General features: G+C 42.7%; 1 protein-coding gene across 1 annotated transcript in view; it reads right to left on the reverse strand.

Annotated features, from left to right (window-relative positions):
- The window catches only part of ttyh2 (tweety family member 2), a 51,883-nt gene that overhangs the window by 4,308 nt on the left and 21,307 nt on the right, over positions 1 to 26,268 (reverse strand). Inside the window, 12 exon segments of the mRNA XM_030775617.1 lie at positions 886 to 944; positions 947 to 963; positions 1,565 to 1,762; positions 1,876 to 2,018; positions 2,530 to 2,622; positions 3,001 to 3,093; positions 6,127 to 6,182; positions 6,525 to 6,594; positions 9,987 to 10,059; positions 12,690 to 12,785; positions 14,241 to 14,461; positions 20,356 to 20,467. Of these exon segments, the coding sequence (XP_030631477.1) occupies positions 886 to 944; positions 947 to 963; positions 1,565 to 1,762; positions 1,876 to 2,018; positions 2,530 to 2,622; positions 3,001 to 3,093; positions 6,127 to 6,182; positions 6,525 to 6,594; positions 9,987 to 10,059; positions 12,690 to 12,785; positions 14,241 to 14,461; positions 20,356 to 20,467 (1,231 nt within the window).

Consider the following 26,268-nt stretch of genomic DNA (forward strand, 5'->3'; position numbering starts at 1 on the left):
TGTTTCTTCTGAGCCAATATGTACCCAATATATATTTCCAAGGCGTGGTCCATGTGTATCTTCATCTATATCTATATCTATGTCTATATCTATATCTATCTATCTACATAGATAGATAAATATAGGGCTGTCAAGCGATTAAAAAAATGATCTAATTAATTACATGCTTTGTGATCAATTAATCTAAATTAATTGCATACGTCAATATTTGATGTGAGAGGCATTTAAAAATATTTCAGTTCAAATGGATTTTGGTAGATGACTGCATCAATGATAACAGACATTATAAACTAGGTCTGACCACTATGCTTGCTGCTAAGTGCTGTACTTTGAGGTGATTTTTCAGGTTAGATCTACTCCAATGATAAGAAAATTCCTTACTGCAGAAATTGCACAGAACGGTGTTCCTATCAACAGTTCCATCTGAACGTTTTTTTTAAGTGTAAATTTTGCATTCACTGGGCCAATCAACATTTTGTGATCTACTTCCATCATGTTTACAAAGCGACTGTGGACGGTTATATTTATGTTCATATTTATGTCATGCACTGTGACGCGTGGGGTCATGGGGCATCAATGAGTGTGATTAATCTGTGCTAATTTTTTTGACGTGTTATTTTTTCTATAATTAATTAATCGAAATTAACGCATTATTTTGGCAACCCTAACATATATAAGTATATGTATATGTATGTATGTATGTATGAAAGAAAACCCCAAATTGTTTTGGTTTTGGTTGCACTTTTGCTGGGGCCAAAAACTTGAGAACATTCTCAAATTCAGCTCTTGAGTATGGTGTGTGTAACATGAATAGCACTGAAGAGTGCATGTGTGTGTGTGTGTGTGTTCTCATAAGAAGGACTTGGCCTCTGGAACCCAACGCACCGAGGGAGGAGGAGAACCTCTTCCTATCAGAGGCACGTTCTCATATCGCGGGTTTCCCCAAACAACGCTGTCTGGTTCCTGAGAGACAGAGAGAGAGAGAGAGAGAGAGAGAGAGAGAGAGAGAGAGAGAGGGAGGGAGGGAGGGAGGGAGAGAGAGAGAGAGAGATGTGTTTAACATTCTTAAACTTGCGCATTCTCTTCTCCTATAGTGTGCTGGAATTCAGCAATACCAGCATGGATCTGTTCAAACATAGTTCCAACACATCAAACATATTCTCTGCACTCTCATGAAAATTAACATTAAAATAACCGTAGGGATGAAAGCCAATGTTGAAAAAGCCTTACTGATACATGACCAGTACATTAGAGCATCGGAACTCATACCACACTGGATTGTCAGAATGCTCACATGTACTCCTGTACTCAGACAGAGGTGATGGGCTATGTGTGTGTGTGTGAGATTTGTACATGTTCTCACACACAGGGGTGCTGCTGACAGGCTGTGAGTGTGTGTGTGTGTGTGTGTGTGTGTGTGAGAGATTCGTACATGTACTCAGACACGGGGGTGTTGGTGACGGGCTGTGAGTGTGTGTGTGTGTGTGAGAGATTCGTACATGTACTCAGACACGGGGGCGTTGGTGATGGGCTGTGAGTGTGTGTGTGTGTGAGAAATTCGTACATGTACTCAGACACGGGGGCGTTGGTGATGGGCTGTGGGGTGGGCTGACGCATGTGATGCAGACTGCTCTGACTGCCCAGACTGCTGCTGTAGCTACAGAAGCTGTGCATGTTCCCCTGTCTCTGCTGATGAGACGTCATTCGCCTTGTCTGGGGGTTAAACGGATCCTCCTCATCTATGTCATCATAGTCTGTCTCCCTGCAGAGAGAGAGAGAGAGAGAGAGAGAGACAGAGAGAAGGAGTATTCATGTATTTTATATTTTTGACTGTATGTTTGGGTGTGTGTGTGTGTGTGTGTGTGTGTGTCTAACTTGTTGGCAATCTGTCTCCATGCGCGTGGAATGGCACACAGCATAATGCTGAAAGCACAGGCAGCCAGTACAGAGAACAGGCACAGGTACAGCAATCCCTCTACACCATCATAACACACTCCCATCAGAGCGTCCAGATAGTCCTGTACAGACACACGTGCACGCACATGCACACGCACGCACGCACACACACACACACACACACACACAGATACGAGTGGGTCACACTTTCATACTTTATAACAATGTTCAGAAAAGCTCAGATCATAAACATATTCCATTCAATAAATACAAGGGTATATAGTTGACTAGTCGCCTTGTGTTTTGTGTCAGTAAAGTCAGTAAAAAATATTCTGTTTATATGTGTATGCTGAAGTAAAAAGAGCAAATGAAGGAGTGGCTGAAAGCAGTGACTGATGAGGAAACTGGACCTAACCGAAACCTGCATATATATCAGTGAAACAGTGTCTGACAGGTAAACCTGGACCTAATTGAGACCTGTGTATTTATCAGTAAAACAGCATCTGACAGGTAAACCTGGACCTAACTGAGACCTGCATATGTACCAGTAAAACAGTGACTGATGGGTAAAGTGGACCTAATTGAGACCAATGTATATAACGGTAAAGCAGTGACTGACTTGGCTAACCATACCTTATTGAGACCTCTGCAGTCCAGCAAGGCTGTCAGCTGATGGAGACTGGCCTCAGAGGAGTTCAACACGTGCTGAATGCCTAGGAGATCCCTCTTTTAGGAAAATACACAACACACAAACAGGATGTGATAACTGGCATCATCAAAACCCTGCCAGAGAAACATCTACATTTTTAACATTTCTCAGATTAAATACACAAAAAAACCCCTAATTTCCAGTGATTTGGCAAACAGACAGCCCTAACTCAAACAGACGAGCAGTAACAGATGAAGAGAGAAAACTGATGAAGACTCCAGTGCTGTCTGTGACTGTAAACTCTCATCTTCACTCTCTCTAAGGCCTTAAGCAGGATGTAGTAACACTGAATTGGTCATAAACTCAGACAGAGAGCAGTGAACAGGACAATGTTTAGCCTGTGTCACACTGAGGGCACTCTCAGTCGCTGTTCTCTTGGGGTCAGAAGCCCTTACCTCAGCAGAGGGGAAGAGAGGAACAGCAAACTGCAGGAGACTCTGGATCTGGATCTGCATGGTGGTTAGAGACCGCTGGAAGACCGTCAGTGACTGCAAACAAACCCAGTTACACATCAGGTCTAATTATTCACACAGCACGACTCAGACAGCTCCTTTTTTTGGCTGTCAGAACAGAACTCTCAGAGGTCAGTTGAAATATCATTAAATTGACCTTTGGAAAGCTGTAGCTTGGTAGTCCAATCTAATAATTAGAAACAAAACAACAACAACAACAAACACTCTTACTCCACAGACCTGTTTCAGAAATAAGGAACTCTGATTAATTCTGGTGTAAATGTTATAGTGAATGAGAATTATCGGTGGCGGTTGTATATTGTAAATGACTGACTTTTTGCTCCACATCAGTAACTGGAGGGTTACGGGTTCCAATTCCAGGTGAATATCAAATGTTCTGTGTTTCAAACAGCATCACTGAATGTGTGCATTACTGCTCTGGGCATTGTTGAATTGGACATTTCAGGAATGAAATGTACTATCAACAGTCAAAGGAACATGAATATCTGTAGAATCGATAAAGCAATGCATGGAGAGGTATAAATCATATAAATCTCGAAATACATTTCATTATTTTAACCCTCCACTTTGTTTAACGTGATTGGACTTTAGGGTGATAATAACAAATATTGGAGTTGTTTACTTTCCATTCAATTTCCACTTCAGTTTTAGCTAACGAAGTTCTGAATCGCTCCAGTCGCGGAAGTCAATGAGGTCTAACTTTTCTTGTCATAGATTTTGTTCCATTTTCTCCGACCAGCATCATTTATGTACAAAGCTGTGCTCTTGCTGAATTTATCAAATTAATATTACGTGATGTTCGGTTAGCTTTGCACAGAAACAGCCGATAGAAATACTCTTCAAAGAGCCCGTAATTATATTCGGGACCCCCCTATTGAAATATGCTCAAAATGCATATTATGCTCGACGTTCGCATAATATGCTCGACGTTCTCTTACATATATCTTGTCATAAACACTTTCACATATCAAAAAATCAAAACCAAAATCCAAGGCATATGGCCGCTATCTTACGTTGAGCGTTTTCCTTTTCGTTGACGCCCATTATAAGGAAAAGGGCTTAATGTGCCTCCATGTACCTAAACAGCGATTAAAGAAGACCAAATTTATCCCAATTATCTCGTGTAATAACCACTTTCACATATCAAAAAAAAATCTCACTCACTCACTAGGCTATATCTTCTCACTCATTCACTCATTATCTAAGCCGCTTATCCTGATTAGGGTCGTGGGGGGTGCTGGAACCTGTCCTAGCGTTCATAGGGCGAAAGGCGGGGAAACACCCTGGATAGGTCGCCAGTCCATCACAGAGAGCCAAATCTCGGACATTTTTGGCGATTTAGAAATCCAACAATGGTGATCACACGCGTATTCAACTGACGTTGATGTCTTTATTAAGTTATAGGCTATTTGTCAGAAAGCCCACGTGATGTCTGGGTAAAGTGTCAATCATCTATGTTGATGCACTGCATGTGTAATTTATGTAGAAAGAAGTAGCTTTCATATATTTCATATTCGTGTGGTATACTAGCTGTACTCATGTTTGATTAAAGTGCAAGCAGTTTTACTACAGTCAAACCCCCGACAGATTTGGTCCCCTCCAATGTTGACTCTATGGCCATGGCCTTGCTTCAAAAGGCTTCTTTTTACTTTTATACTTTGAGAACATTTCAGAGCCTGTACTTTTTCACTTTCACCTGAGTAAAGAAGTTGAATAAGTACTTCTACTTTTACCTGAGTCTTTTTAAACACAATTATCTGTACTTGAGAATGTGTGTACTTTTGCCACCTCTGCTGGCTAGCCTTAGCTAACAACCAATTATTTTAGGGGAGGTTTGCCCCTGTATCCCTGTCTCTACTGCCCCTCTCCTCCTCCCCTGCAATATGGCCTTGGAAAAATAAATAAATGTTACAAAGGCGTCAATCTAATAACGCACAAGTACAGATCACTAAAATGCTTCCAGTTGAGCTTTGACCAGCAGAGGGGGTATTTTACCATCCACAACTGCAATTAACGGAAACAAAAGGCTGGCAGGACCAACCTCACAGCTCTCATTGTTTCTGCTGTCACGCGCCCATCAAACAAGCAGGACAATAAAGCTCTATTGCCAGCGCGAGCCTCTGTGGCACGAGGAGCACTTTTTTTTTTAATTAATTAACTAATTTCCATGGGATAATTGCCATTATTGCTCTGGCACTTTGCTCATACCCAAACTGCAGTGCAAGAAAGTATGAGGGAAGTGACAGTCCTTTTTGCTACCAGACTGTGAAGAGACAAAGTCAGCTACCCAAAGGCGCATCATTTCATTTAATGTGCTCTGATCAAACACTTCTCCTCGCCTTAATCTCTATGACAAGACTGAAACTGTGCACCCAAACAAAGCCACTAACCGCGACACCCCAAATCACCACGCATGCATTTAATTAGACTCAGAACACAGAAACACTGTGAGGGAAAGACACACAGACGGAATTTATAAATAAAGAGAAAGCCAGAGTAAGAGGCTCACAGGACAGAGAAAGAATGACAGAAGATTTGTAGACAGACAGAAAAGAGAGAAGGAAAGAGAGGTCATTTCTTGCCAGAGACTTGGTTCTCTGTTGTATGTAAGCAGATGAGTGATAAAAGGGAGAAGGAAAGAGAGAGAGAGAGAGAGAGAGAGAGAGAGAGAGAGAGAGAGAGAAAGTGTTTGTGTGTATGTGTGTGTGTGTGTGTGTGTGTGCGCGCGCGTGTGTCTGGTCTTGTCATGAGCCCCGATTGGCTGGCCTTTTTGCAGCAGTATTGATCTAAAAGGAAATGTCTACAAGATATTACAATAGAGGTGAATAAGACACAGACAAAGACAGAAAGAGAGAGATATACATAAGGGAGAGAGAGAGAAGCAAAAGAAAGACACTAGCCCTTTTAACAGCCTGGCCTAAAACCAAAAACCTACTTTCTGAGCACAAAGAGAGAGTCAGAGGGAGAGAGAGTCAGAGAGACAGAAAAGAAGAGAGAGAACAGGAAAAGAGAGGGAGGTAACTGGGGTTAGATGGATCGGGACAGTACCTGCTGAAACGGGTTGGGAAGGGTCTGGCTGCAGTACAGATAATAGTGCACAATATCTATATAAAGAAAGACAAGGAGAGAGAGAGAGAGAGAAAGAGAAGAAGCAGAAGAAGAAGAGATTTAAAACCAGTGCGTTCACATCTTGTTGCCTTTATCTGAGCAAAGATAGATGAGTTGAGATGGGCAAATATTTAAAAATAAATCCGACTATTTTCTGAAATTGTCCATTTTAAGTAATTATTTAATCATCGTGTATTTACTGTGTGCTGAATAACCCAGCATATTTACTTATTTATTTACTTCATTTATTAATAATTTATTTTGCAATTAAGGAATTAGAGAGTGAAAAGAACTTGCAGTTGGGGGGGAGGGAGAGAGAGAGAGAGAGAGAGACTCACCTGAGCTAATCAGATCTTTAGTCTGGTTCATTAGAAACTTGTCTGGAGACACACAGAAGTCACTGGTTCCCTACAGATCAAGAGATGGAAGTTATATAGATGCACACACATACACACTTGAATGCACGCATGTTTGCACACATACCACAGTGCAATCAATACCAGAATCCTACTGACTATCTGATGAATGTGTCAGACTGTCATGCACACGCACGCACACACACATGCATGCACCCACCCATGCGCACGCGCATGCGCGCACACACACTTTTTTTTTTTACACGAAAGCTGCTGCTATGGCTTCTTCTGCTCAACTGTTAATTAAGGGACATTTTTAACATCTGTATGCAGGAGTGTGTGTGTGTGTTTGTCTGTCAAACTTCAGATTTGTCCTGAGGCATAATTCATTATACATTCATTCATTAGAGACACAGAGGATGCTGAGCTTCACAGCTCCTTCATATAGAGGGCTTCTGATTGTACAGGTGGAGGCGGTTCGCCTTCATTATGCTTTAAAAGCAGCCGAAACCCTACTGCGCTAACGCAAAAACAGCCCCAGAATAAGTTGCACCCTTCCTGACAGTCTACACTACTGGCCCCAATAACCAGTGAAGAGAACAGAATAAGGCTAAAAACACTATGATACATCCTTCATGCTGTCTCACACACACACACACACACACACACACACACACACACCCTTTCATGCTCTCTCTCTCTCTCTCTCTCTCTCTCACTAATACACACATACAAACACATACAACCATGCACACACATGATGATGATGATGATGATGATGATGATGATAATAATTATAATAATAATAATAATAATAATAATAATAATAATAATAATCATCATCATAGCAATGATCAGCAGATAATTTTCTGAAGTCACTGTCTTTCCAGCACTGTGAACTGTTTGTGGTATTGCTCTGTACCCTGTCTCCACACTTCTGTTTCTCCAAGTCATTTACTGGCAAATCTTAGAGTGCTGTTGTTTGATTAGTCCCCCGCAGTGTTGGGGGTAACGAGTCAAAAAGTAACGTGTTACTATAATTATATTTTACTTTATATATTACTTTCCTCCATAACGAAGTAAAGTAAAGCATTACAGTTCAAATTTCAGAAATCACATTACAGTTACTGGATTATTAACCGCCTTTTCAAAAGAATGTTTTTTGTGCTGAATATTTAAATTTAAATTTAAATGATAAAATGGATAGTTCTGGTCCTGGGTGCTAATAGGTCAATACAGTGTTCCAGCAATGTTAAAATACACGACTGTAGAAGCAGCTATGCCACGACACACACCTGTTCACCTTAATTGTGTAGGCTATCTATAATATGACTACTCACTGTCACTGAGGACAGACTGGGTCCTTGACAGTAGTTCCTATTAAATGGGGCAAGACCGACAGCTGGTTAGTTAGCTAGCTAGCAAGCAAGCAATGTCTGCTACATTTGAGAAAACCCGAAAATACCGGTGTAGCCTACCAAGACAATAATATGGAGTGCTTTAATGTTAGTTTTGATTACAAAATACAGATAACGCTGTCAGCGCATGATGATACCAAAACGTATTGCTAGCTACCTCAGAAACTACCGGTAGTTAACCACTGAAGCTAAATGACAACATCCCGATTAATGTAGCTACACTATAAATGTTGTTGGATGGCTAAGCCCTTGTGTTTCTATTTTTGTCACTGGTCAAAAAATGTGAACTCGTGAATGAGGCCACGCTTTACAGTTATTTTAGAGCAGTTAAGGAGTGTTCTTAAGCACGACGTGAAACTATTGCATTGAAAATGAAGTAATGAAAGGACTATGATGTCTGTCCTTGAATTTTTATGTGGTAAATTGGGGAATTTGTAGTCTTAGAGAGTAACTCAAAAGTAAAGTAATGAGTAGTGTAATAACTTTTCAAAAGAAGTAACGAGTAAAGTAATCACATTACAATTTAAAGGAGTAATTGGTAACTTATAACTAATTACTTTTTTTGAGTAACCACCCCAACACTGGTCCCCTGTTATGAGTCATCTATTCATGCTGTTATCAGTAATGTCAAAGAAAGACAGCCTGTTCTCCTTCCACTCTGAATCCAAACAAATCCACCCAGCACTTCTGACAGACATGTGATTTAAGGTCTTTCATAAATAAACTGCAAGAAATCAAACATCAATCAGCGGAGCTGAGGATAATGGAGTCTTTAGTGACTGTGTTAAATCCTGAGGATTATGGAGTTTTTGGTGACTGTTTAAAATCCTGAAGATAATGGAGTCTTTAGTGACTGTTTAAAATCCTGGGGATAATGGAGTCTTTAGTGACTGTTTAAAATCCTGAAGATAATGGAGTTTTTACTGACTGTTAAAAATCCTGAAGATAATGGAGTATTTAGCATCTGACTGTTTAAAATACTTTGGTTCAGGTCAGGTAAATATACTCTCAGCTGTCAGCCCTGGGTAACTACACTGCACTGTACTCGTCCCTGACTCAAACAATAAAAAATGAAAAACCATACGCTCTTTTCCCCCACAAATGCTGAAACAGGAAAATGGACTGAAAAAAAGAGGGCTGTTGCAAAGCCCCGTAAATATGTATACAGTTATTGAAACTGAAGGATTTGCATCAGAAAAATAAATAATAAATGAATAAGTAAAATGAATTCATTTATGTGCAGTTACTGATAAAATGAAGATAAAAATGGATGAAGAGGAGAGAGAGAGAGAGAGAGAGAGAGAGAGAGAGAGAAGGAGTTTTCATGTATTTTATATTTTTGAAAGTATGTTTGGGTATGAGAGAGAGAGAGAGAGAGAGAGAGGGAGACTGACAAAGAGAGGGAAAAAGAAAGAAAGAAAGAAAGAAAGAAAGAAAGAAAGAAAAAGAAAGAAAGAATTGCTATTGCCCCAGTCTAAAGTTGGAATGACTTTTCTTTGTGAGGCCAAAGATCAAACAGAGGCTGGTTAGAACTGCTTCAAGGACAGAAAACAAGTCCCTGCTTGTGTCTGCAGATGGGACTCTCTGTGGTGGAGATATGAGAGATGGCAAAAAAGGTGGAAGAGTATAAATTGGCATAACTCTCCTGTGAGGTGAACAAATTGTTCACACTTGACAGGTTTGGAGAATAGACTTTGATCCTGAGAGAATGAAGTGGTTAAGAATTAATAAAACTGCATAAGATTCCTTTTCATGTTTTTGTCAAACTGAGAAAAAAAGACAAAAAAAGAAATGGCAGCATTTTTACGTTGAGAACCTGAAGCAAAATTATTATTAGGGGACTCTCACTCACTAAGCAGTTCATCAAGGTGTCAGTTCAGTTCAAAACGATTAAACAAATAAGTACACACACTCACACACATTCAAACACAAACACAAATGTGTCACTAGGAGTGATTTGTCAGTGTTCTGAGCTGAGATGAATAATGAATTTTGGTGTGGGAGTGATGATGATAATGAAACTCACCACAGCAGTGGCAGTGTCTGCTCCCAGTGAAGCCCAGCTTAGGACCAGTGCCAACACCCCAAACGCCATCATGCTATGGGAGAGAGAGAGAGAGAAGGGGAGTATAGGATGTCACTGCAGAATACCTGACTAAAAATGTTAGCCACCCCTGAACAACAGCCATCAGATGTGACTCTTATTATACATTATCTTTATGACTGTTAAAAAGTACAGTGACAATCTTGTAACATGCCAAATGTTCCTAAATGACATATTTGTACATTGCATTAAAATATTTGGTAGCTGTTTATCAGGGTCCTCTGAAAAATCCTCTAAACACCCTGACCTGACTGTTCATGGAACATTGCCTTTAGCATCCAAAAAAATCCTCTAAACATCCTGACCTGACTGTTCATGGAACACTGCCATTGGTATCCAAAAAAATCCTCTAAACATCCTGACCTGACTGTTCATAGAACACTGCCTTGAGCATCCAAAAGCATCCAAAAAAAGAACAGGACTATGAGTAATCAGCTCCATGGCTAAGATAGACATTATTAATATGCTTCAGTGAGGAGTAGCCTCTAAAATACAAGAAAGCAGAAGAAGAAGGAAAAAAAAACAAAAAAAACAACAAGCACCAGAGGCAGAAGAAATCTATACTTGTCCACTGGACAGTCAGAAAATGCGGAGGTTAAAGGTAGGGTAGCAGCATCCGTTAGTGCAGAGCTCTCTCCATACACGGCGGAAAAGCCGCCTGTCAAAGTGTATCAGCGTTGTTTTTACTGTGAAGTGGTCAGAGACAGCCACAACCCCACTGCACACACACAGGAAGGACCTGTGTGTGTGTGTGTGTGTGTGTGTGTGTGAGTGTATGGTGAAGTACCAAGACTAATTTGGGATGAAGATTTGAGCTTTGCAGACAGAAGAAAGGACAGAGACACAGACAGACACAGTTACAGACAGAAACTAGATAATTGGATAGAGTCTTTTTCCACAGAGAGATTGACTGGATGGTAACATAATGGTTATTTGGCTTCCATGATCCCTGTGGGCAGTGGTTCAGTTGTCCTGCCCTCTAGAGAATGAAGTTAAAAAAACTGACACTTTCTGAGTGTAACTAGCAAGTGCAGTAGTGCAGAAATATGTTGTGTGTGTGTGTGTGTGTGTGTGTGTGTGTGTGTGTGTGTCTGTATCTGCTCAGGGCTCATCCAGGTGACTGTACACACACATGCACAGAGAAAACTGGGCAGGTTTTTCAGTAAAACTCAGTAAGTGTAAATACTTCAGTCTGTTTTGGAGGTCAACCACAGTTCACTGTGAGGGTTTATTTGGGAACTGAGCTTAACTGCAGAAATATAAATTATAATACATGATGTGTCCTGGAATGGATACAGAATGTTTCACACAGATGCACTCAGATACACATGCACACATATAGATACACAGACATGCACACACATACATACAGATACACACACACACACACACACACACACTCTTACGTGCGTGTGTGTGTGTATCTGTATGTGTGTGTATTTGTGTGTGCGCATCCATGTATGTGTGTGTGTGTGTGTGTGTGCGCGTGCCCTGAGGGAGCCTGCCTTGTGGAGAGGGCCAAGTTCTCATGCTGTGTTCTGATGCTGTGATGAGCTGAGACAGGAATCCTCACGCCTGATTGGTCAGTGCTGTATATGGAGCTCATGCCCTGCAGATCTCTGTTTCCAGGCACTGGGCTTAGTGAAAAAAATCATTACACAGCTGACTGTGTACACCGTTTGTATACACACTTACAAAACCGAGGCCAGTATGCCGTGAACTTTCCTTCTCTCTCTCTCTCTCTCTCTCTCTCTCTCTCTCTCTCTCTCTCTGTTTGTCAGTCTGTCCCCCACCCCCCCTCCTACCCAGTCAATACGCCAAACAAATCTGAAGTGGTGTACAAATCAAGCTTTTCTAACTGGATAAGCTAACTATTCAGGCAAAGGACTGTGTTACTGACAGCTAAACCTGAACAGAAACTTATTATATGCTGTTAATAAAAACAGATGAAAAATAATGACATTAAAAGACCATGTACTGTGTATGCAAAGATATTACAACACCTATGTGTATCATGCACCTGGGAAAAATGCTACTTTTCCCATAAAGCGCTAGCTCCCCTATGTATGTAATAATTGCCTGTTTGTGGTGAGTATCAGTGTACACCAGCTACCCTGCCTGTCAAAGAGAGACATTGCCTTAAAAAGACAACACTCTACCTGTAACTTAAACAGACAAAATAGAAAAGAGAAAACAAGTCCGTATGTCTGAGGAACCAGACAGCCAAACTCTGTGTCACACAATGAATGGTTACATCCGACTAGAGACATTAATTTAGATTATGAGTTTTAACTGAAGTTTTTTTTGCTCCGTAAGGAAACTCTTACTGATCTGAGTTAGTGACAGCTGAGTTTAAGACAGAATCTTATGTCTCACACTGGAAAAATCTTCCTGCACTTTTCAATGATTTGAAAACACCACATCACTAATTAAAAAAAAGATTTCTGCTCCAGTGCAAGTAACAATTTTCATTCATTTCACTACTTTCATTTTTCAAATGGACGGCTCACATGACTGGTTCTGTTCTCATACTGAGTGAAGTGTAAGTGAAACTAAATGACAGTTTAGGAACAGTTGGACATTCCCTGCACTCGGCCAGTCTCCCAGAGTCAGCAGTGCACTCACGTGGTCAGGAGCCAGCGGGACTGTTTGGCCAGACCCAGACAAGCAGCCAAGCAGATGGTCAGGTCCAGGATCAACAGCAGCAGGTAGGTTAGCCACCTAGAAGGACAACAGCAGCATTACAGCCAGGCAAAAACAGGCCAACAACCACACACAGGTGAGATGTGCAGTTATGAGCCGTGGAGAAGTGAAATAAGCCATTACTGCAGGCGAGGAAAATCACAGGTCATCACTGTGAGTGAAGTGTGAAGTTGTCATGCTTATTCTGCTCAAGAACACACAGATGTCATTCAGTTTTAAAAGGTTTTAAACGTAGATGTTTCTAAAGTAGGAGTGCAATGTACACATGAGAGCGAGAGAATGAGAGAGAGAGAGAGAGAGAGAACAAGAGAAAGAGAGAAAGATAAAGGGACAGAGAGAAAGAGAGTGATAGGTAAATAGAGGAAGACAAAAGGGGTCCTCAGAGGACATCTAGCAGCCCAGATGGCTAAAAGTATGTGTGCGTGTGTGTGTGTGAGACAGAGAGAGAGAGAGGTAGTAATCATTTCCAAGCTATCTACAGATACTCAATAATAAATGAGTCAGATCTATAGATTTCAATTTTTTATACATCACAAACTGGGATGAGGGATTAAGTGAGTCCATACACACTTTCTCTCTCTCCCTCTCTCCCCTCCTTTCTCTCCCCCTTTCTCCTTCTCTCTCTCTCCCTCTCTCCCTTTCCCTCCCTCGCGCTCTCTACTTGACAGTATTATTGACTTAACTCAAACCTCACAGACACACACACACACGCATGCACGCACACAGGCAGGCACGCGCGCACACACACACACACACACACACACACACACACACACACAGAGTTATCTAGACAACTCCAGCATGTTCCGAGAACTGGGAGGACCAGATCACTTTAATATGAGGAGAGGTGAGGCCTCTCACTCTGACTCCTTCAGTGACTTCACCTCCTCAGAAAAAGACAAGGATCCTCAACATTCACCAAGACAGCAAATGACAAGGATCCTCAACATTCACCAAGACAGCAAATGACAAGGATCCTCAACATTCACCAAGACAGCAAATGGATTGAGCCACTCTTTTAAACATCTCCTTTGCATTTATTTGCATTTATTTGCATTCATCCTTTGATAAAGCATAATAGGAGAGTGTAGCATTTAATATGCATAAATCAGAGTGTTTACTCTCATAGTTGCTATGCAACTATCCACATATGTGAGGGACTGAGTCAGCTCTGACACTGTTTGAATAGTGAGAGTTTGTGGGGATTTCTTTTACAGTTACTGTAAGAATCTAAAGATATAAGAAATAATTTATACACCGTGTGGTGAGGCAAAAATCAAAACTCTCTCTCCTCCAGACACCAGCCTGCTGCTGATACACTCTCAAAAACACACACACACGCATGCAAACAGACACACTGTGACACACTTAATTGGACAGCTGTGAGACATCAGTGGTTGACTGCTGGGGGTTGTGAGGTTCAGCCCTCGCTCAAACTCATTAACACACACACACACACAGTATTTAAATTACCTGTAGTACTCAATGTAAGCAGTTTGATCTGCGATGGCGGCCAGGTCGACTTTGGCCTGTTCCCAGTCCGGCAATCCCAGTAGCTGTTTGATGACATTATCGGCCAGCTGCTGCATGAAGCGAAGAGTCTGGACGTAGTCGCCCCGCGTGGCGAAGATCTCGTCCAGTCTTGCCAGGTGCTGCTTCAACCCACTTTGCATACTACTCATGGTTCCCATCACCTGGGGGGAAAAAAGGGATTTCTGTTTTTCTTTAAGTCATGTTTTCATTTAATTTTCACAAATTAACTGGGACAACAAATATTAGCAAAACTTTAGAAGAGAAAGACAAATGGGACAAATTAGACTGTTTGGAATTGAAAAAAAAAAAAATCCTACAGAACTGAAGTAAAATTTTGTGTAGAATAATTTATGTTGAATTTGTTCCGTTTATTTCATCTTTTTGTCAGGGAAAATGCATGTTTTCTGTGTTTGTGGGTGAGCCCTTCTCCTCAACACCACATAATTGATCTGGGACAGTGTGACTCATTCCCTCATTTCCACGCAGCTATTTAAACCAGGCAAACAGTTGAGCCAAACCCATTGAAAGACCTGAGGCTCCAGAGAGGGCATTTTCTGTTTATTTTTCCGCTTTGCGGTAAACGGGTTGAGAGCCTGAGTGGTTTTGGCATGTCTGCTCAGAAGCCTCTTTGTGAGATTTGTTTATTCTTTTTTTTTTTTTTTTTTTTTTTTTTTTTTTGCGTTTTTTCGCCACCATCTTCAGCCCTTGAGAAAGCACCTCAGGAGTCAGTTTGAGGGCAAGCAGAAAAACTAAACACATGGATTTGTGCTTTGTGTGTTAAGGCAAGGCTTGGCGTTTAGGTTAGGTTAGGTTTAGAATGATGAAGGGGAAAGGGTCCGAGAAGACCACTGACCGCTTTCAGTAAAACAAGGCATGAGACAGAGAGAAAGAAAAAAACAAAGAGAGGAAGACAAAGAGAAACTGAAGAGGGTGATGGACTGAAGAGATAGGTGAATGAGTAAGGCTGTGAGGAAGATGCATGAAAACACAAAGTGTTTGAGAAAAAAAACTACCAGGCAGTCCTGTCACACTACGACACTGTCTGTGAGAGCTCTCTCTCTCTCTTTAGAGACAGTAGCTTTGAGGAGGGAAAATTGGGCTAATCTTGTCTGAACCACTCTGAGGGAAACCCCACGTTATAGCTCATCTCAATCGTCCCAGTCCTTTTATCTGATCAAAGACAGACGACTCTCTGCATTCAATTGTCAGTGCAATCATCTATCTGTCCTTTAAGATCTATCATCAAACATTTAAAAGGCTTAAAGACCTTCTGTGTTCTCCAAGCCTTCAGCTAAAAATGGATCATTAAGAGGCTGGTTTCTGATTGGTTGACTATTACCTGACAATGGCTGACAATGACCAGCACCCAAAACAGCAGCATCCATTGACCAAATCACATGATATAACAGCAAGAAAAAAAACTATCTGAACCTGAACTGCCATCTTCCGGGTGGCTCTACTTTAAGCTTGCAAGCAGGCTGACAATTATGGTCAAAACATCCGGAACAGTACAGATATCCAGTCCTCTCTCATTTCAGTTTATAAACCACTTCTGAACATACTTGGTCTCTGTGGCTTTGGATACACAACCAGTCTTTTCCTTTTTTTCCCCTGAGCTTTATAGCTCTAATTGATTGTCTCTGGTTTTGCACAGAAGGTGAGACTATGCAATTAAATTTGAATGTGTGAGCTGGAGCGTGAAATAGAGCACGATACTGAGGTTACGCCGCCTCGTAGACATCCCCACTCCTGTTTTCTCTCTCTCTCTCCCTCTCTCTCTCCTCTTCATCCACCTCTTTTCTCTTCCTTCACAATCGAAATCATTAACTGCACATGAATGAATTTATTTTATTTTACTTATTCATATTTTATTTCTGATGCAAATCCTTCAGTTTCAATAACTGTATACATATTTACGGGGCTTTGCAACAGCCCGTCTTACTCACTACTTTAACCAGATCCTCCACCAAATGTACATGAATTTTCAAATATCTTTCAGCTGCATTTTTAACATATTTTAAATTCACTATTTTTTCCCAACTATTTTGAACAGTGTCTCCATTCATTTCCACCAAGGCTGGTTTAAGAGGCTGAGACATTAAAGCCATGCCTCTGATGTACCTCACTTCAAGTTTGTGAGAGTTTGAAAATTTGATGGAGAGAGAAACATAACCCAACTTAACATTCTCCACTGTGTGTCCAAATGGCAGAGGTCAGACGGAGACACCCTCAGGTGACGGCAGTCTAATGAATAGGACACAATCTTTAAAATCTGGATCTCAGCCCATATAAACAAAGTCCACTGACAGCCGAGAGAACCATTAAAAGTCCCTCTGAACCATTATCTGTCAAACAATCCACAGAAGCAGTCGGCCTCCTCTGTACTTTACCTCAGATCTTTTCTGTGGTGGAACCTTCCTCTGTTCCTTCCAACAACACTCTGATCTGCAGTGTCAAAACTATTTATACTGTACGTCTAAATCTGGAGCCCAAAGTGTCAGCTTCAGTTTCCGCTAGAGCGGGAATTTCCTCCTTTGGCTGAAAGGAACTTGTTTGTGATTGTGGTAGCTGGCACTGGATGAGAAAATCCAGGACCTGCGCTCAGAACCTCTCTGTGCATGTGACCTCCATGCACTAACACGCCTCAATAATGGCTGCCAAAAACCTCAACCGCTCATCTGGTCCAGATAAGAATGATAGTATTTTTAGAACATGCACAGTTTTGCGTAGCATTCTGTTTGGGTTACACACCAGTCAAGCTCTCTTAAATGCACATGAACATGGGTCTAACCCATTGACCTTTACCTTTACACTACCACCACGTTACCGACACAGTCAGTTCACTTCATGTGCAAGTCTCAATATAACAACAGCAGGACGCACTGTATGTGACAATGCAAAATGAACGTATATTAGATTGTTTACTGAGCTCTTTTTTACTGCTAAGAAAACACAAATCCCAGGTCCAATCTATCTTTCATTCCAGTAGTATGTCACTTGTTTTACTATGTTTTCTTTCTTAACTTTAGCCAACCTCAGTCTTTCCCCTTCTTTTTAAGCACCCAGCCTGCACACTGAGTGTGTGACTATTCATTTGTAAACCCAGTTGGGAGGTTTAGGTAGGGGGTGAAGCTAAAGCATTAAGCCAGCAGAGAAAAAGGCCCAATGTCTGCAATGCACTAGGCTCAAAAGAAGAAGAAGAAGAAGGAATTGAAAAAAAAAACTCCACAATGAGCCATTCTGAAAACATCAGTTCTACCCACGGTCATCTAGGAAGATGTCAGGACCCTTCTAAAGAGTCTTAAAGAGCGTGTGCAATTAAAACAATGAGGCTGTGTGTGTGCATGTGTGAGCAAGAGAGACAAGTAATGTGTGTCTAGCTGAAGTCAAATTCCAGGCTTTGTATGAGAGTGAGGGAAAGTAAGTAAGAAACTGAAGCGATCAGGAAGTCTAGCATTTTCAGAGGAAACGCCTTTTGTTATGGGGGTTGAGTGCTAATTATGGGGAGAGGAGCGCAGGCCTCCGCTCAGGCTTTGCACAGAGGAGCTTTGTGTCTCTGGAGGACCTGTCCTTCAATCTTCTCCTCCAAAGTTCATCTCAGGCGCTCATCCAGAAAACTGTGTTTTAATGTTTGTGATGTCATTAGAACGTGGTATGAGCACCAAAGTTTTAAAAAAGAGTTTCATAAGCACAGAGTTTGGGGTGCTCAGGCAGCACAACAGAAAGCACACCAGCCCACTGTGCCAGGGAACCCAGGCCTGAATCAGTGCTCAAAGATGGGAAACTGGAATCGTCTCCCCATTGCTGCCAGAACGGCTCACGTTGGTCGGTTGTGTCGCTGGATTGGTGGTGGCCAGGTCTGGGGAGTGTAGTGTGAACCTCTGCATGCATCACAACTTCCCAGAGAAGCCCTCTGTGGTCTTGTCTAGAAGAGCAGTGGCTGGCACCATGTGTGCTGGAGGAGACATGGGGGCTGTGTAAGCAACGGAGACTAGAAAAACTTAGGAATTGGGTGGAACTAAATTGGGAGGAAAAGGAGGCTAAAAATGAAAGAAAAAAAACCAGCACAGAGCTTCAGAAACTGGAGGTTTTTGTGGTTTTGTTGTTTAAACCTCTGGTCTTTTACAGGTAAAAACACACAGCTAAGCTTAAAATCTTTTCATGGCACCACCTAAATCCAAAGACTCACTGACAAATGGTCTGAGATTTGACACTTCCCTATAGGAATGGATATGGACATGGTTTATGTCAAAACAAAACCACTCTTAAACTCGAGGTGACACATAAAAGCATGGTAGTTCTCTGATTGTTTAGGTTCAGACACTGGCTGGAGTGCTTCAGAGGGAGGGAGGGAGAGACAGCCCTTTTGATCCTCAGTGGCACAAATGGGGAGTTAATCCCAGCTCTTCATCAGGGACTGCGCTGGGAAACAGGCCAGAGTTTGAACTTTCATCTGTCAATGAGAGAGTACTGCAGCACTGGAGGAACGGGGGTGATCAGAAACCGTGATAGTCAATGACATCACCAACAACGGCTTGCCCAATATTGAAGGGAAAACGCGGAATTCCCAAAAACTTGGGACCATATATCCCGAGACTGCAATAAACAGCTACAATAACACAAACATTTTCATGAAACATCACAAATGTTCTGAATGAACATTCCACGCACTTAAAGAGGAGTTCACTGCTACTCTGTATGAGCATGATAAGACAGTTTGGACCAGTACCACAGAGGTGTTCCATCAACAGCATCTCTGGGCTGGGTTATGGTTTCTGTATGGTGACCCTACGTACACACAAGTGTCACTTCAATCTTTTACAGCCACCAGCAGCAGTAAAGACACTCTCCAGCTCAGCGTCAGGAGAACACAGAGCCATCTACTCTGGGTTTCACACTCTCCTCAGTGGCATAAAGCCAGAGCTATGGCCTCAAGCAGACACATCTTCCCCTCATCCTCAGTACCCTATCTCTGCCAACTGCCAAGGGGAAAAATATTGGCATCAGAAATCCTCTGCCAGGAGAGAGAATCCATCTGAGAGCGTGAAATTGGCGTACGAGGCAGGATTGGAGATCTCGGCGTCTGGGCGTAGTCCTGAGCGTGAAGGCATTAAATATGTAAGGACAGCGGGATATAAATAGGCAGAGTCGCACAGCCTCCGCGGACAGTCTCTCCCCGAATGAGAGGGCTGGGTTTTGTCAGCAGGAAGGCCCCAGGGGGATCCTGGGAAACAGGAGAATGGAGGAGGAAGGCCATTTCATAACCACATCATCACAAAGGAGTATACAATGAGCCCATTAGTGGCCTATAGCTCCTCAGTCTGACAAAGTCCCCTGTGACAGTCCCTCTGTACACACACACAGACACACACGCACACACACACACACACACGCGCGCGCACACACACACACACACACACACAATAAAAGCTAAAAATCAAAGCAGGGAAACACTTATAAATGCTCCTATGGCACTCTATAAAGACAAGACGATCTGAACAATGCAGCAATGTGCCACATTAAGGAGTGAGTTGTCCAGCTGATGAGGCATCACAGCAGGTTTTGAACAGCACTTGTGAAATGACAGTGAAGAGGTAGTCTGACCTAGCGCATGATAGGGCTATCTGACCATGAGCAGAGAAAGGGTGGAAGTAAACGACGGAGCACACTCCTGTTATGTTCTGTATCACATAAAGACAAACCAAACCAGCTGAGGTTTACCACCACTTCTGCTACAGCTCTATTACAGCTTTCCATGACGGTCATTCCTGTGATGTATGCAATCACATATTCTTCTGAGAAAATGACATGAGGTAACAAATCAGTGATTACATAACCTAAAAACACAGACGTGTAACTGCAGGGTTAGTATCTAAGGCCCAGTTAATGAGTTCCATTTATTCAGCAGACACTTGGTTAAAGCAGTAGGGGAGTTTAACTCTCACTTTTACATTATTAAATATTGTAATAGCACACCAGATAACTCTTAGTGGTGCTGAGAACGAGGCCTGTTCCAGCTGTACAAGAGAGTTGGCGACACGGCTGTGTTACCTACCAAATTGTCCACACCCTCCAGGGTGTGATTGGCGTTGTACAGGGAATAGGTGAGCTGGTACACCCCATCATTAGTCTCACTGTTGCCATAGAAACCCACACCCACTGCAACACTGCAAAACACAGAAAATCAGGAAGTCAAGCTCAAAATCTGATTTCTTTATAAGATATATACATACATTCATACATTGAAACAATTGAGAAAAAAACAAAAAAACATTTGATGAGTGGATGCTAGGCACAAGTCTAACCACAGACAGTCTGTAGCATACCTGTCCTGTTCAGGAAAGATTACCCCAAATGAAAACAACTCCTGCTGAGTTGGACAAACGTATTCTGGCTTTACTCATTACACGCGCACACCCACACAGACACACACACACACACACACACACACACACACACACACACACACACACACACACACACACACACACACAATATTGTCACTGAATTAAATTACAACAAAACCAGACACTGAAATATGAATGATGCCTTAATAAAGAGACCATTTTCATTAATATTTTTTTTTTCTATTCACAAAAATGTCCATGCAGTTGAATTCCTCTTACAGATTTCTGTTCTCAGGGAGACAGTCTGTTAATGAAAGGCTACAGATGGTAGGATAAATACAGACCCGTATGAAAGGGTGTGTGTGCATATATGTGTGTTTGTGTGTTAGAGAACTGGAGAGGGAGAGAGAGAGAAAGAGAGGGAGAGTGTGTGTGTGTGTGTGTGTGTGTGTGTGTGTGTGTGTGTGATTTTGTGCACGTGTGTGCGTGTGTGTGTATGTTTGTGTGTGTGTGTTTGTGTGCGTGTGTTTGTGTGTGCGTGAGCGCGTGTGTTTGTGTGTGTGTGTTTGTGTGCGTGAGTGTGTGTGTGTGTGTTTGCGTGCGCGCGCATGTGTGTGTGTCTGTTTGTGTGCATGCGTGTGTGTTTGTGCGCGCACGTGTGTGTTTGTGTTTGTGTGTGTGTGCGTGCGTTTGTGTGTGTGTGCGTGCATGTGTGTGTGTGTTTGTGTGTGTGAGTGCGCTTGTGCATTTGCGTGTGTGTGTGTGTGTGAGTGTGTGTGTTTATGTGTGTGGGCACGCTTCTGCTTGTGTGTAAAGTAAAAACCCACTGAGAGAGGCAGAAAAGACAGACAGATTGGATACATGCAGATGGAGCCATACTGTGGGGCATGTGGCAGATCTGCTCTGGGCAAGACTAAAGACTGTCTACCAAAGACTGCCTACTAAAGACTAAAGACTGTCCACTAAGGACTGAAGACTACCTACGAAAGACTAAAGACTAGCTACTAAACACTGCCTACTAAAGACTAAAGACCGCCTACTAAACACTGTCCACTAAAGACTAAAGACTGCCCACTAAAGAGTGCCTACTAAAGACCGAAGACTGCCCACTAAAGACTAAAGACTGCCTACTAAAGACTGAAGACTGCCCACTAAAGACCAAAGACTGCCTACTAAAGACTGTCCACTAAAGACCACAGCTGTAGTCAAGACCATCTTTGTCAAGTCCAAGACGAGTCTGGGAAAAACAATTATTTATCATTTTTTCACACATTATGTTTTCACATACTCAAGCTGGTGACAGAGGGAAATGTATTTAAAACACTACACAACAACATTCTAATTATCACAGTATCTAATTATATATTTAATTATTACACCCCCTCTCTCTGTTTACAGTGAGAGAGAGAGGGACAGAGGGACAGAGAGAGAGAGAGAGAGAGAGAGAGAGAGAGACAGACAGACGGACAGAGGGACAGAGACAGAGACAGATCCATCTCCCGGCTACTGGACAGAGAGTCTTCAGAGACATGATGAGGTCATCACATCATCCACTCTCCTTCTCTCCACTCTCCTCCTCTTCGCTTGTGTGGCATTAAATCATCCTTTATGGAGAGTGATGCACTTGTGTGGCACTCAGTGATTATCTATGGAGAGTGGTGGACTTAAGTGCAGGGGAAGTGGTTAGTCTGCCGCGTGGTTATTGAGCAGACATCCTCATCACCTGTATTACTACAAATGCATCTTAAAGAGTTTTAACTGTCTGGTCTCCTTAGTGTTAGACATCTAGTCCTCCTTATAGGGTAGTGTGTGTGTGTGCGTGTGTGTGTGTTTTGACTGCCAATGTCCTGCTGGAGTATCATGAAGCTTAAATCTGAAGTTAATTTTATTCTGTATTGTTAAAACTTGGTACAGTGTTGTTTTTTGACAGTGTTAATTGTCTGACTAAGGAGTTAGACGTTATGGAACAGAACCTCACTAAATGGCCTGCTAGATCACATAATTACAGTATATTTACATTTGCATTCATTCATTTGTCAGGCCTGTCCTTCCATTCTTTGCTGTCATCAGTGACTGAACCTCTTTGCCTCACTTTGTTTCATCACTTCCTTTCACATGGCCCCACCCACATTACTCCATACACATTTAGACTGATTAAGGCAAAACTATTGCTACCAAGATGTTTGTAGACTAAGCAAACGGGGCAGTGTTTGTGGTGCAGTCTCCCACCATCTCTATTTGATGTCCTTTGTTTTCTTGGTCTCTTCATCCTTCTTCCCGTCCCCCACCTCTTTAGTTTTCTCTCTGACTTTTCCTGTCAGTCAGTTGCCCTTTCTCTCTTTTCCTCCCTCTCTCTCTCTCTGTTTCTGAAGAGTGCTTTCTCTCACTCTCGCAAACGGGTAGAATAATGGAGTGACAGAGAATGAGGGAGGAGGGAATTGTCGAGAACTCCAGCACATCTGAACGCAAGGCTCTTTGAGCACAGTTAAGCCCTGTCTTTCTCCACAGTCAAGAGCAAAACACAAGACAAAGGATTTTATTGGTCATCTCATCAGTGAGCTAATGAGTGACTGAGAGAGTCAATGTGTAAGTGAGTGAGTGAGTGAGTGAGTGAGTGAGTGAGAGAGTGAGAGAGTGAGTGAGTCAGTGAGTGAGTGAGTGAGTCAGTGAGTCAGTGAATGAATGAGTGAGTGAGTGAGTGAGTGAGTGAGTGAGTGAGTGAGTGAGTGTCAGAGTGCATGAGAGAGTCAGAGTGAGGGAGAGAGTGAGAGAGTGAGTGAGAGAATCAGTGAATGAGTGAGCAAGTGAGTTCATAATTAAAGATGTACAGATTTATCTTAGGATGAAAGAATAGGCGGATAAATAAATGGGCAAATGAATGAATTGAAGAAAGCGATAAAACCAGGAGTCAGCAAAAAAAGACACTGAGATTTGCTTCCAAAAACTCCTAAAACTGTCTAGGATAAATTTTCCTTTCTTTCTTTCCTTCTTTCTTTCTTTCTCCTAATTTTGTTTCTTTGTAGTTTGTTTCCTTCTGTCTTTTGTTTCTTTGCCCTGAAACACACGCAATGCACTGTAAAAATGTATGTATGGATGTCATGTATAGATGTTTTTGCTGCTGTGTCTTTCCTTCCCGTCACCTGTCCTCACGCTAGACCATCCCGTCACCTGTCCCCACACTAGACCATCCCATCACCTGTCCCCACACTAGACCATCCCGTCACCTGTCCCCACTCTAGACCATCCTGTCACCTGTCCCCACTCTAGACCATCCCATCACCTGTCCCCACACTAGACCTGTCCATGCCGTCACCTGTCCCCACACTAGACCTGTCCATCCCGTCTCCTGTCCCCAAACTAGATCATCCCGTAACCTGTCCCCACGCTAGACCATCCTGTCACCTGTCCTCACGCTAGACCATCCCGTCACCTGTCCCCACACTAGACCATACTGTCACCTGTCCTCACGCTAGACCATCCCGTAACCTGTCCCCACACTAGACCATCCTGTCACCTGTCCCCACACTAGAGCTGTCCATCCTGTCACCTGCCTCCACACTAGACCATCCAATCACCTGTCCCCACACCAGACATGTCCATCCCGTCACCTGCCCCCACACTAGACCTGTCACCTGACAGCTCACAGATAAATCAGCTTTAAACAACACAGAAACCTGCCACTCTGCGGCAGAAAAAAGTGGATTTTGGGACACAGGTGTGTGTGTGTGTGTGTGTGTGTGTGTGTGTGGGTGGGGGGTGGGGGGGTGGTAGGGGGAGGGGGGGTTGTGAAGAGATGCTGTTCTGACAATGCTGTTATCAGTGTCAGGGTTAGGGCTGGAGCTTGGTGTTCACTGGCTACAGAGTAGAAGGGGAGGGCCTTTTCCGGAGTAAACTCCTGACAGCTGCTACAAGGTCAGATTATTCAGATAATCATCATGTGTGACTCAAACAATCTTTCACACATTCCTTTCCATTCAGTGTTTAATACTGAATGAGGAGGGCAGTGACCCTTGCTCTTAAACAAGTTCCATTCACCTTTAATGTTATAAACAAATCAAATGTTTTCACTCAGGTCTCTAGCCCCTCACAGCACTTTGACGCTGGTCTGTGCCTTGGAAGTCAGTCTGAAGCCAGTCAGTCTGAACAGAGAGAAAATGACTCCACTAACAAATGCTTTTTCTGTCTCATATCACTCCTTCAGTGGCTATCAAGTGCTTCTAAGTCAGTGACATGGCTGTCTCCCTGTCCATAAAAGGCCTGTCTCTCTGTCAGTGAAACGCCTGTCTCTCTGACGCGTCTCTGTCGGTGAAGCGCCTGTCTCTCTGTCAATGAAACGCCTGTCTCTCTGTCAGTGACATGCCCGTCTCTCTATCAGAAACAAAGAAACAAAGAGACCAGTTATCATTCTAATCACATCATTCTCTTAAAACAGTGTCTGTTTTAATGGCTGACAGGTGGAGTACACACACACACACACACACACACACACACACACACATACACACACGCACACACACACAAATAAAGATTCAGGGCCAGCTTATCTCCATAGGCAGTCACAGACAATTAAAACTTAACACCCTGCGGAGCTTCTCATTGCTTTGAGCCTTCAGAAGATGTGAAGGGTGAAATGTGAAGGGTGCGATGTGAAGGGTTAAGATATGAAGGGTGAGATGTGACTGATGAGATGTGACTGATGAGATGTAAGTGGTGAGATGTGACTGGTGAGATATGAAGGGTGAGATGTGAAGGGTGAGATGTGACTGGTGAGATATGAAGGGTGAGATGTGACTGGTGAGATGAGAAGGGTGAGATGTAATTGGAGAGATGTGACTGATGAGATGTGACTGATGAGATGTAAGTGGTGAGATGTGAAGGGTGAGATGTGACTGGTGAGACGTGAAGGGTGAGAGGTGACTGGTGAGATGTGACTGATGAGATGTAAGTGGTGAGATGTGACTGGTGAGATGTGAAGGGTGAGATGTGACTGATGAGATGTAACTGGTGAGATGTGACTGGTGAGATGTGAAGGGTGAGATGTGACTGGTGAGATGTAATTGGTGAGATGTGATTGGTGAGATGTGAAGGGTGAGATGTGACTGGTGAGATGTGGAGGGTGAGATGTGACTGGTGAGATGTGAAGGGTGAGATGTGACTGGTGAGATGTGGAGGGTGAGATGTGACTGGTGAGATGTGAAGGGTGAGATGTGATTGGTGAGATGTGAAGGGTGAGATGTGACTGATGAGATGTGACTGATGAGATGTAACTGGTGAGATGTGACTGGTGAGATGTGAAGGGTGAGAGGTGACTGGTGAGATGTAATTGGTGAGATGTGACTGATGAGATGTAATTGGTGAGATGTGAAGGGTGAGATGTGACTGGTGAGATGTGAAGGCTGAAATGTGACTGGTGAGATGTGAAGGGTGAGATGTGACTGGTGATATGTGAAGGGTGAGATGTGACTGATGAGATGCAATTGGTGAGATGTGACTGATGAGATGTGAAGGGTGAGATGTGACTGGTGAGATGTGACTGGTGAGATGTGACTGGTGAGATGTGAAGGGTGAGATGTGAAGAGTAAGATGTGACTGATGAGATGTAATTGGTGATATGTGAAGGG

Source organism: Chanos chanos, chromosome 5, assembly GCF_902362185.1.
Source record: "Chanos chanos chromosome 5, fChaCha1.1, whole genome shotgun sequence".
Lineage (NCBI taxonomy): Eukaryota > Metazoa > Chordata > Actinopteri > Gonorynchiformes > Chanidae > Chanos > Chanos chanos.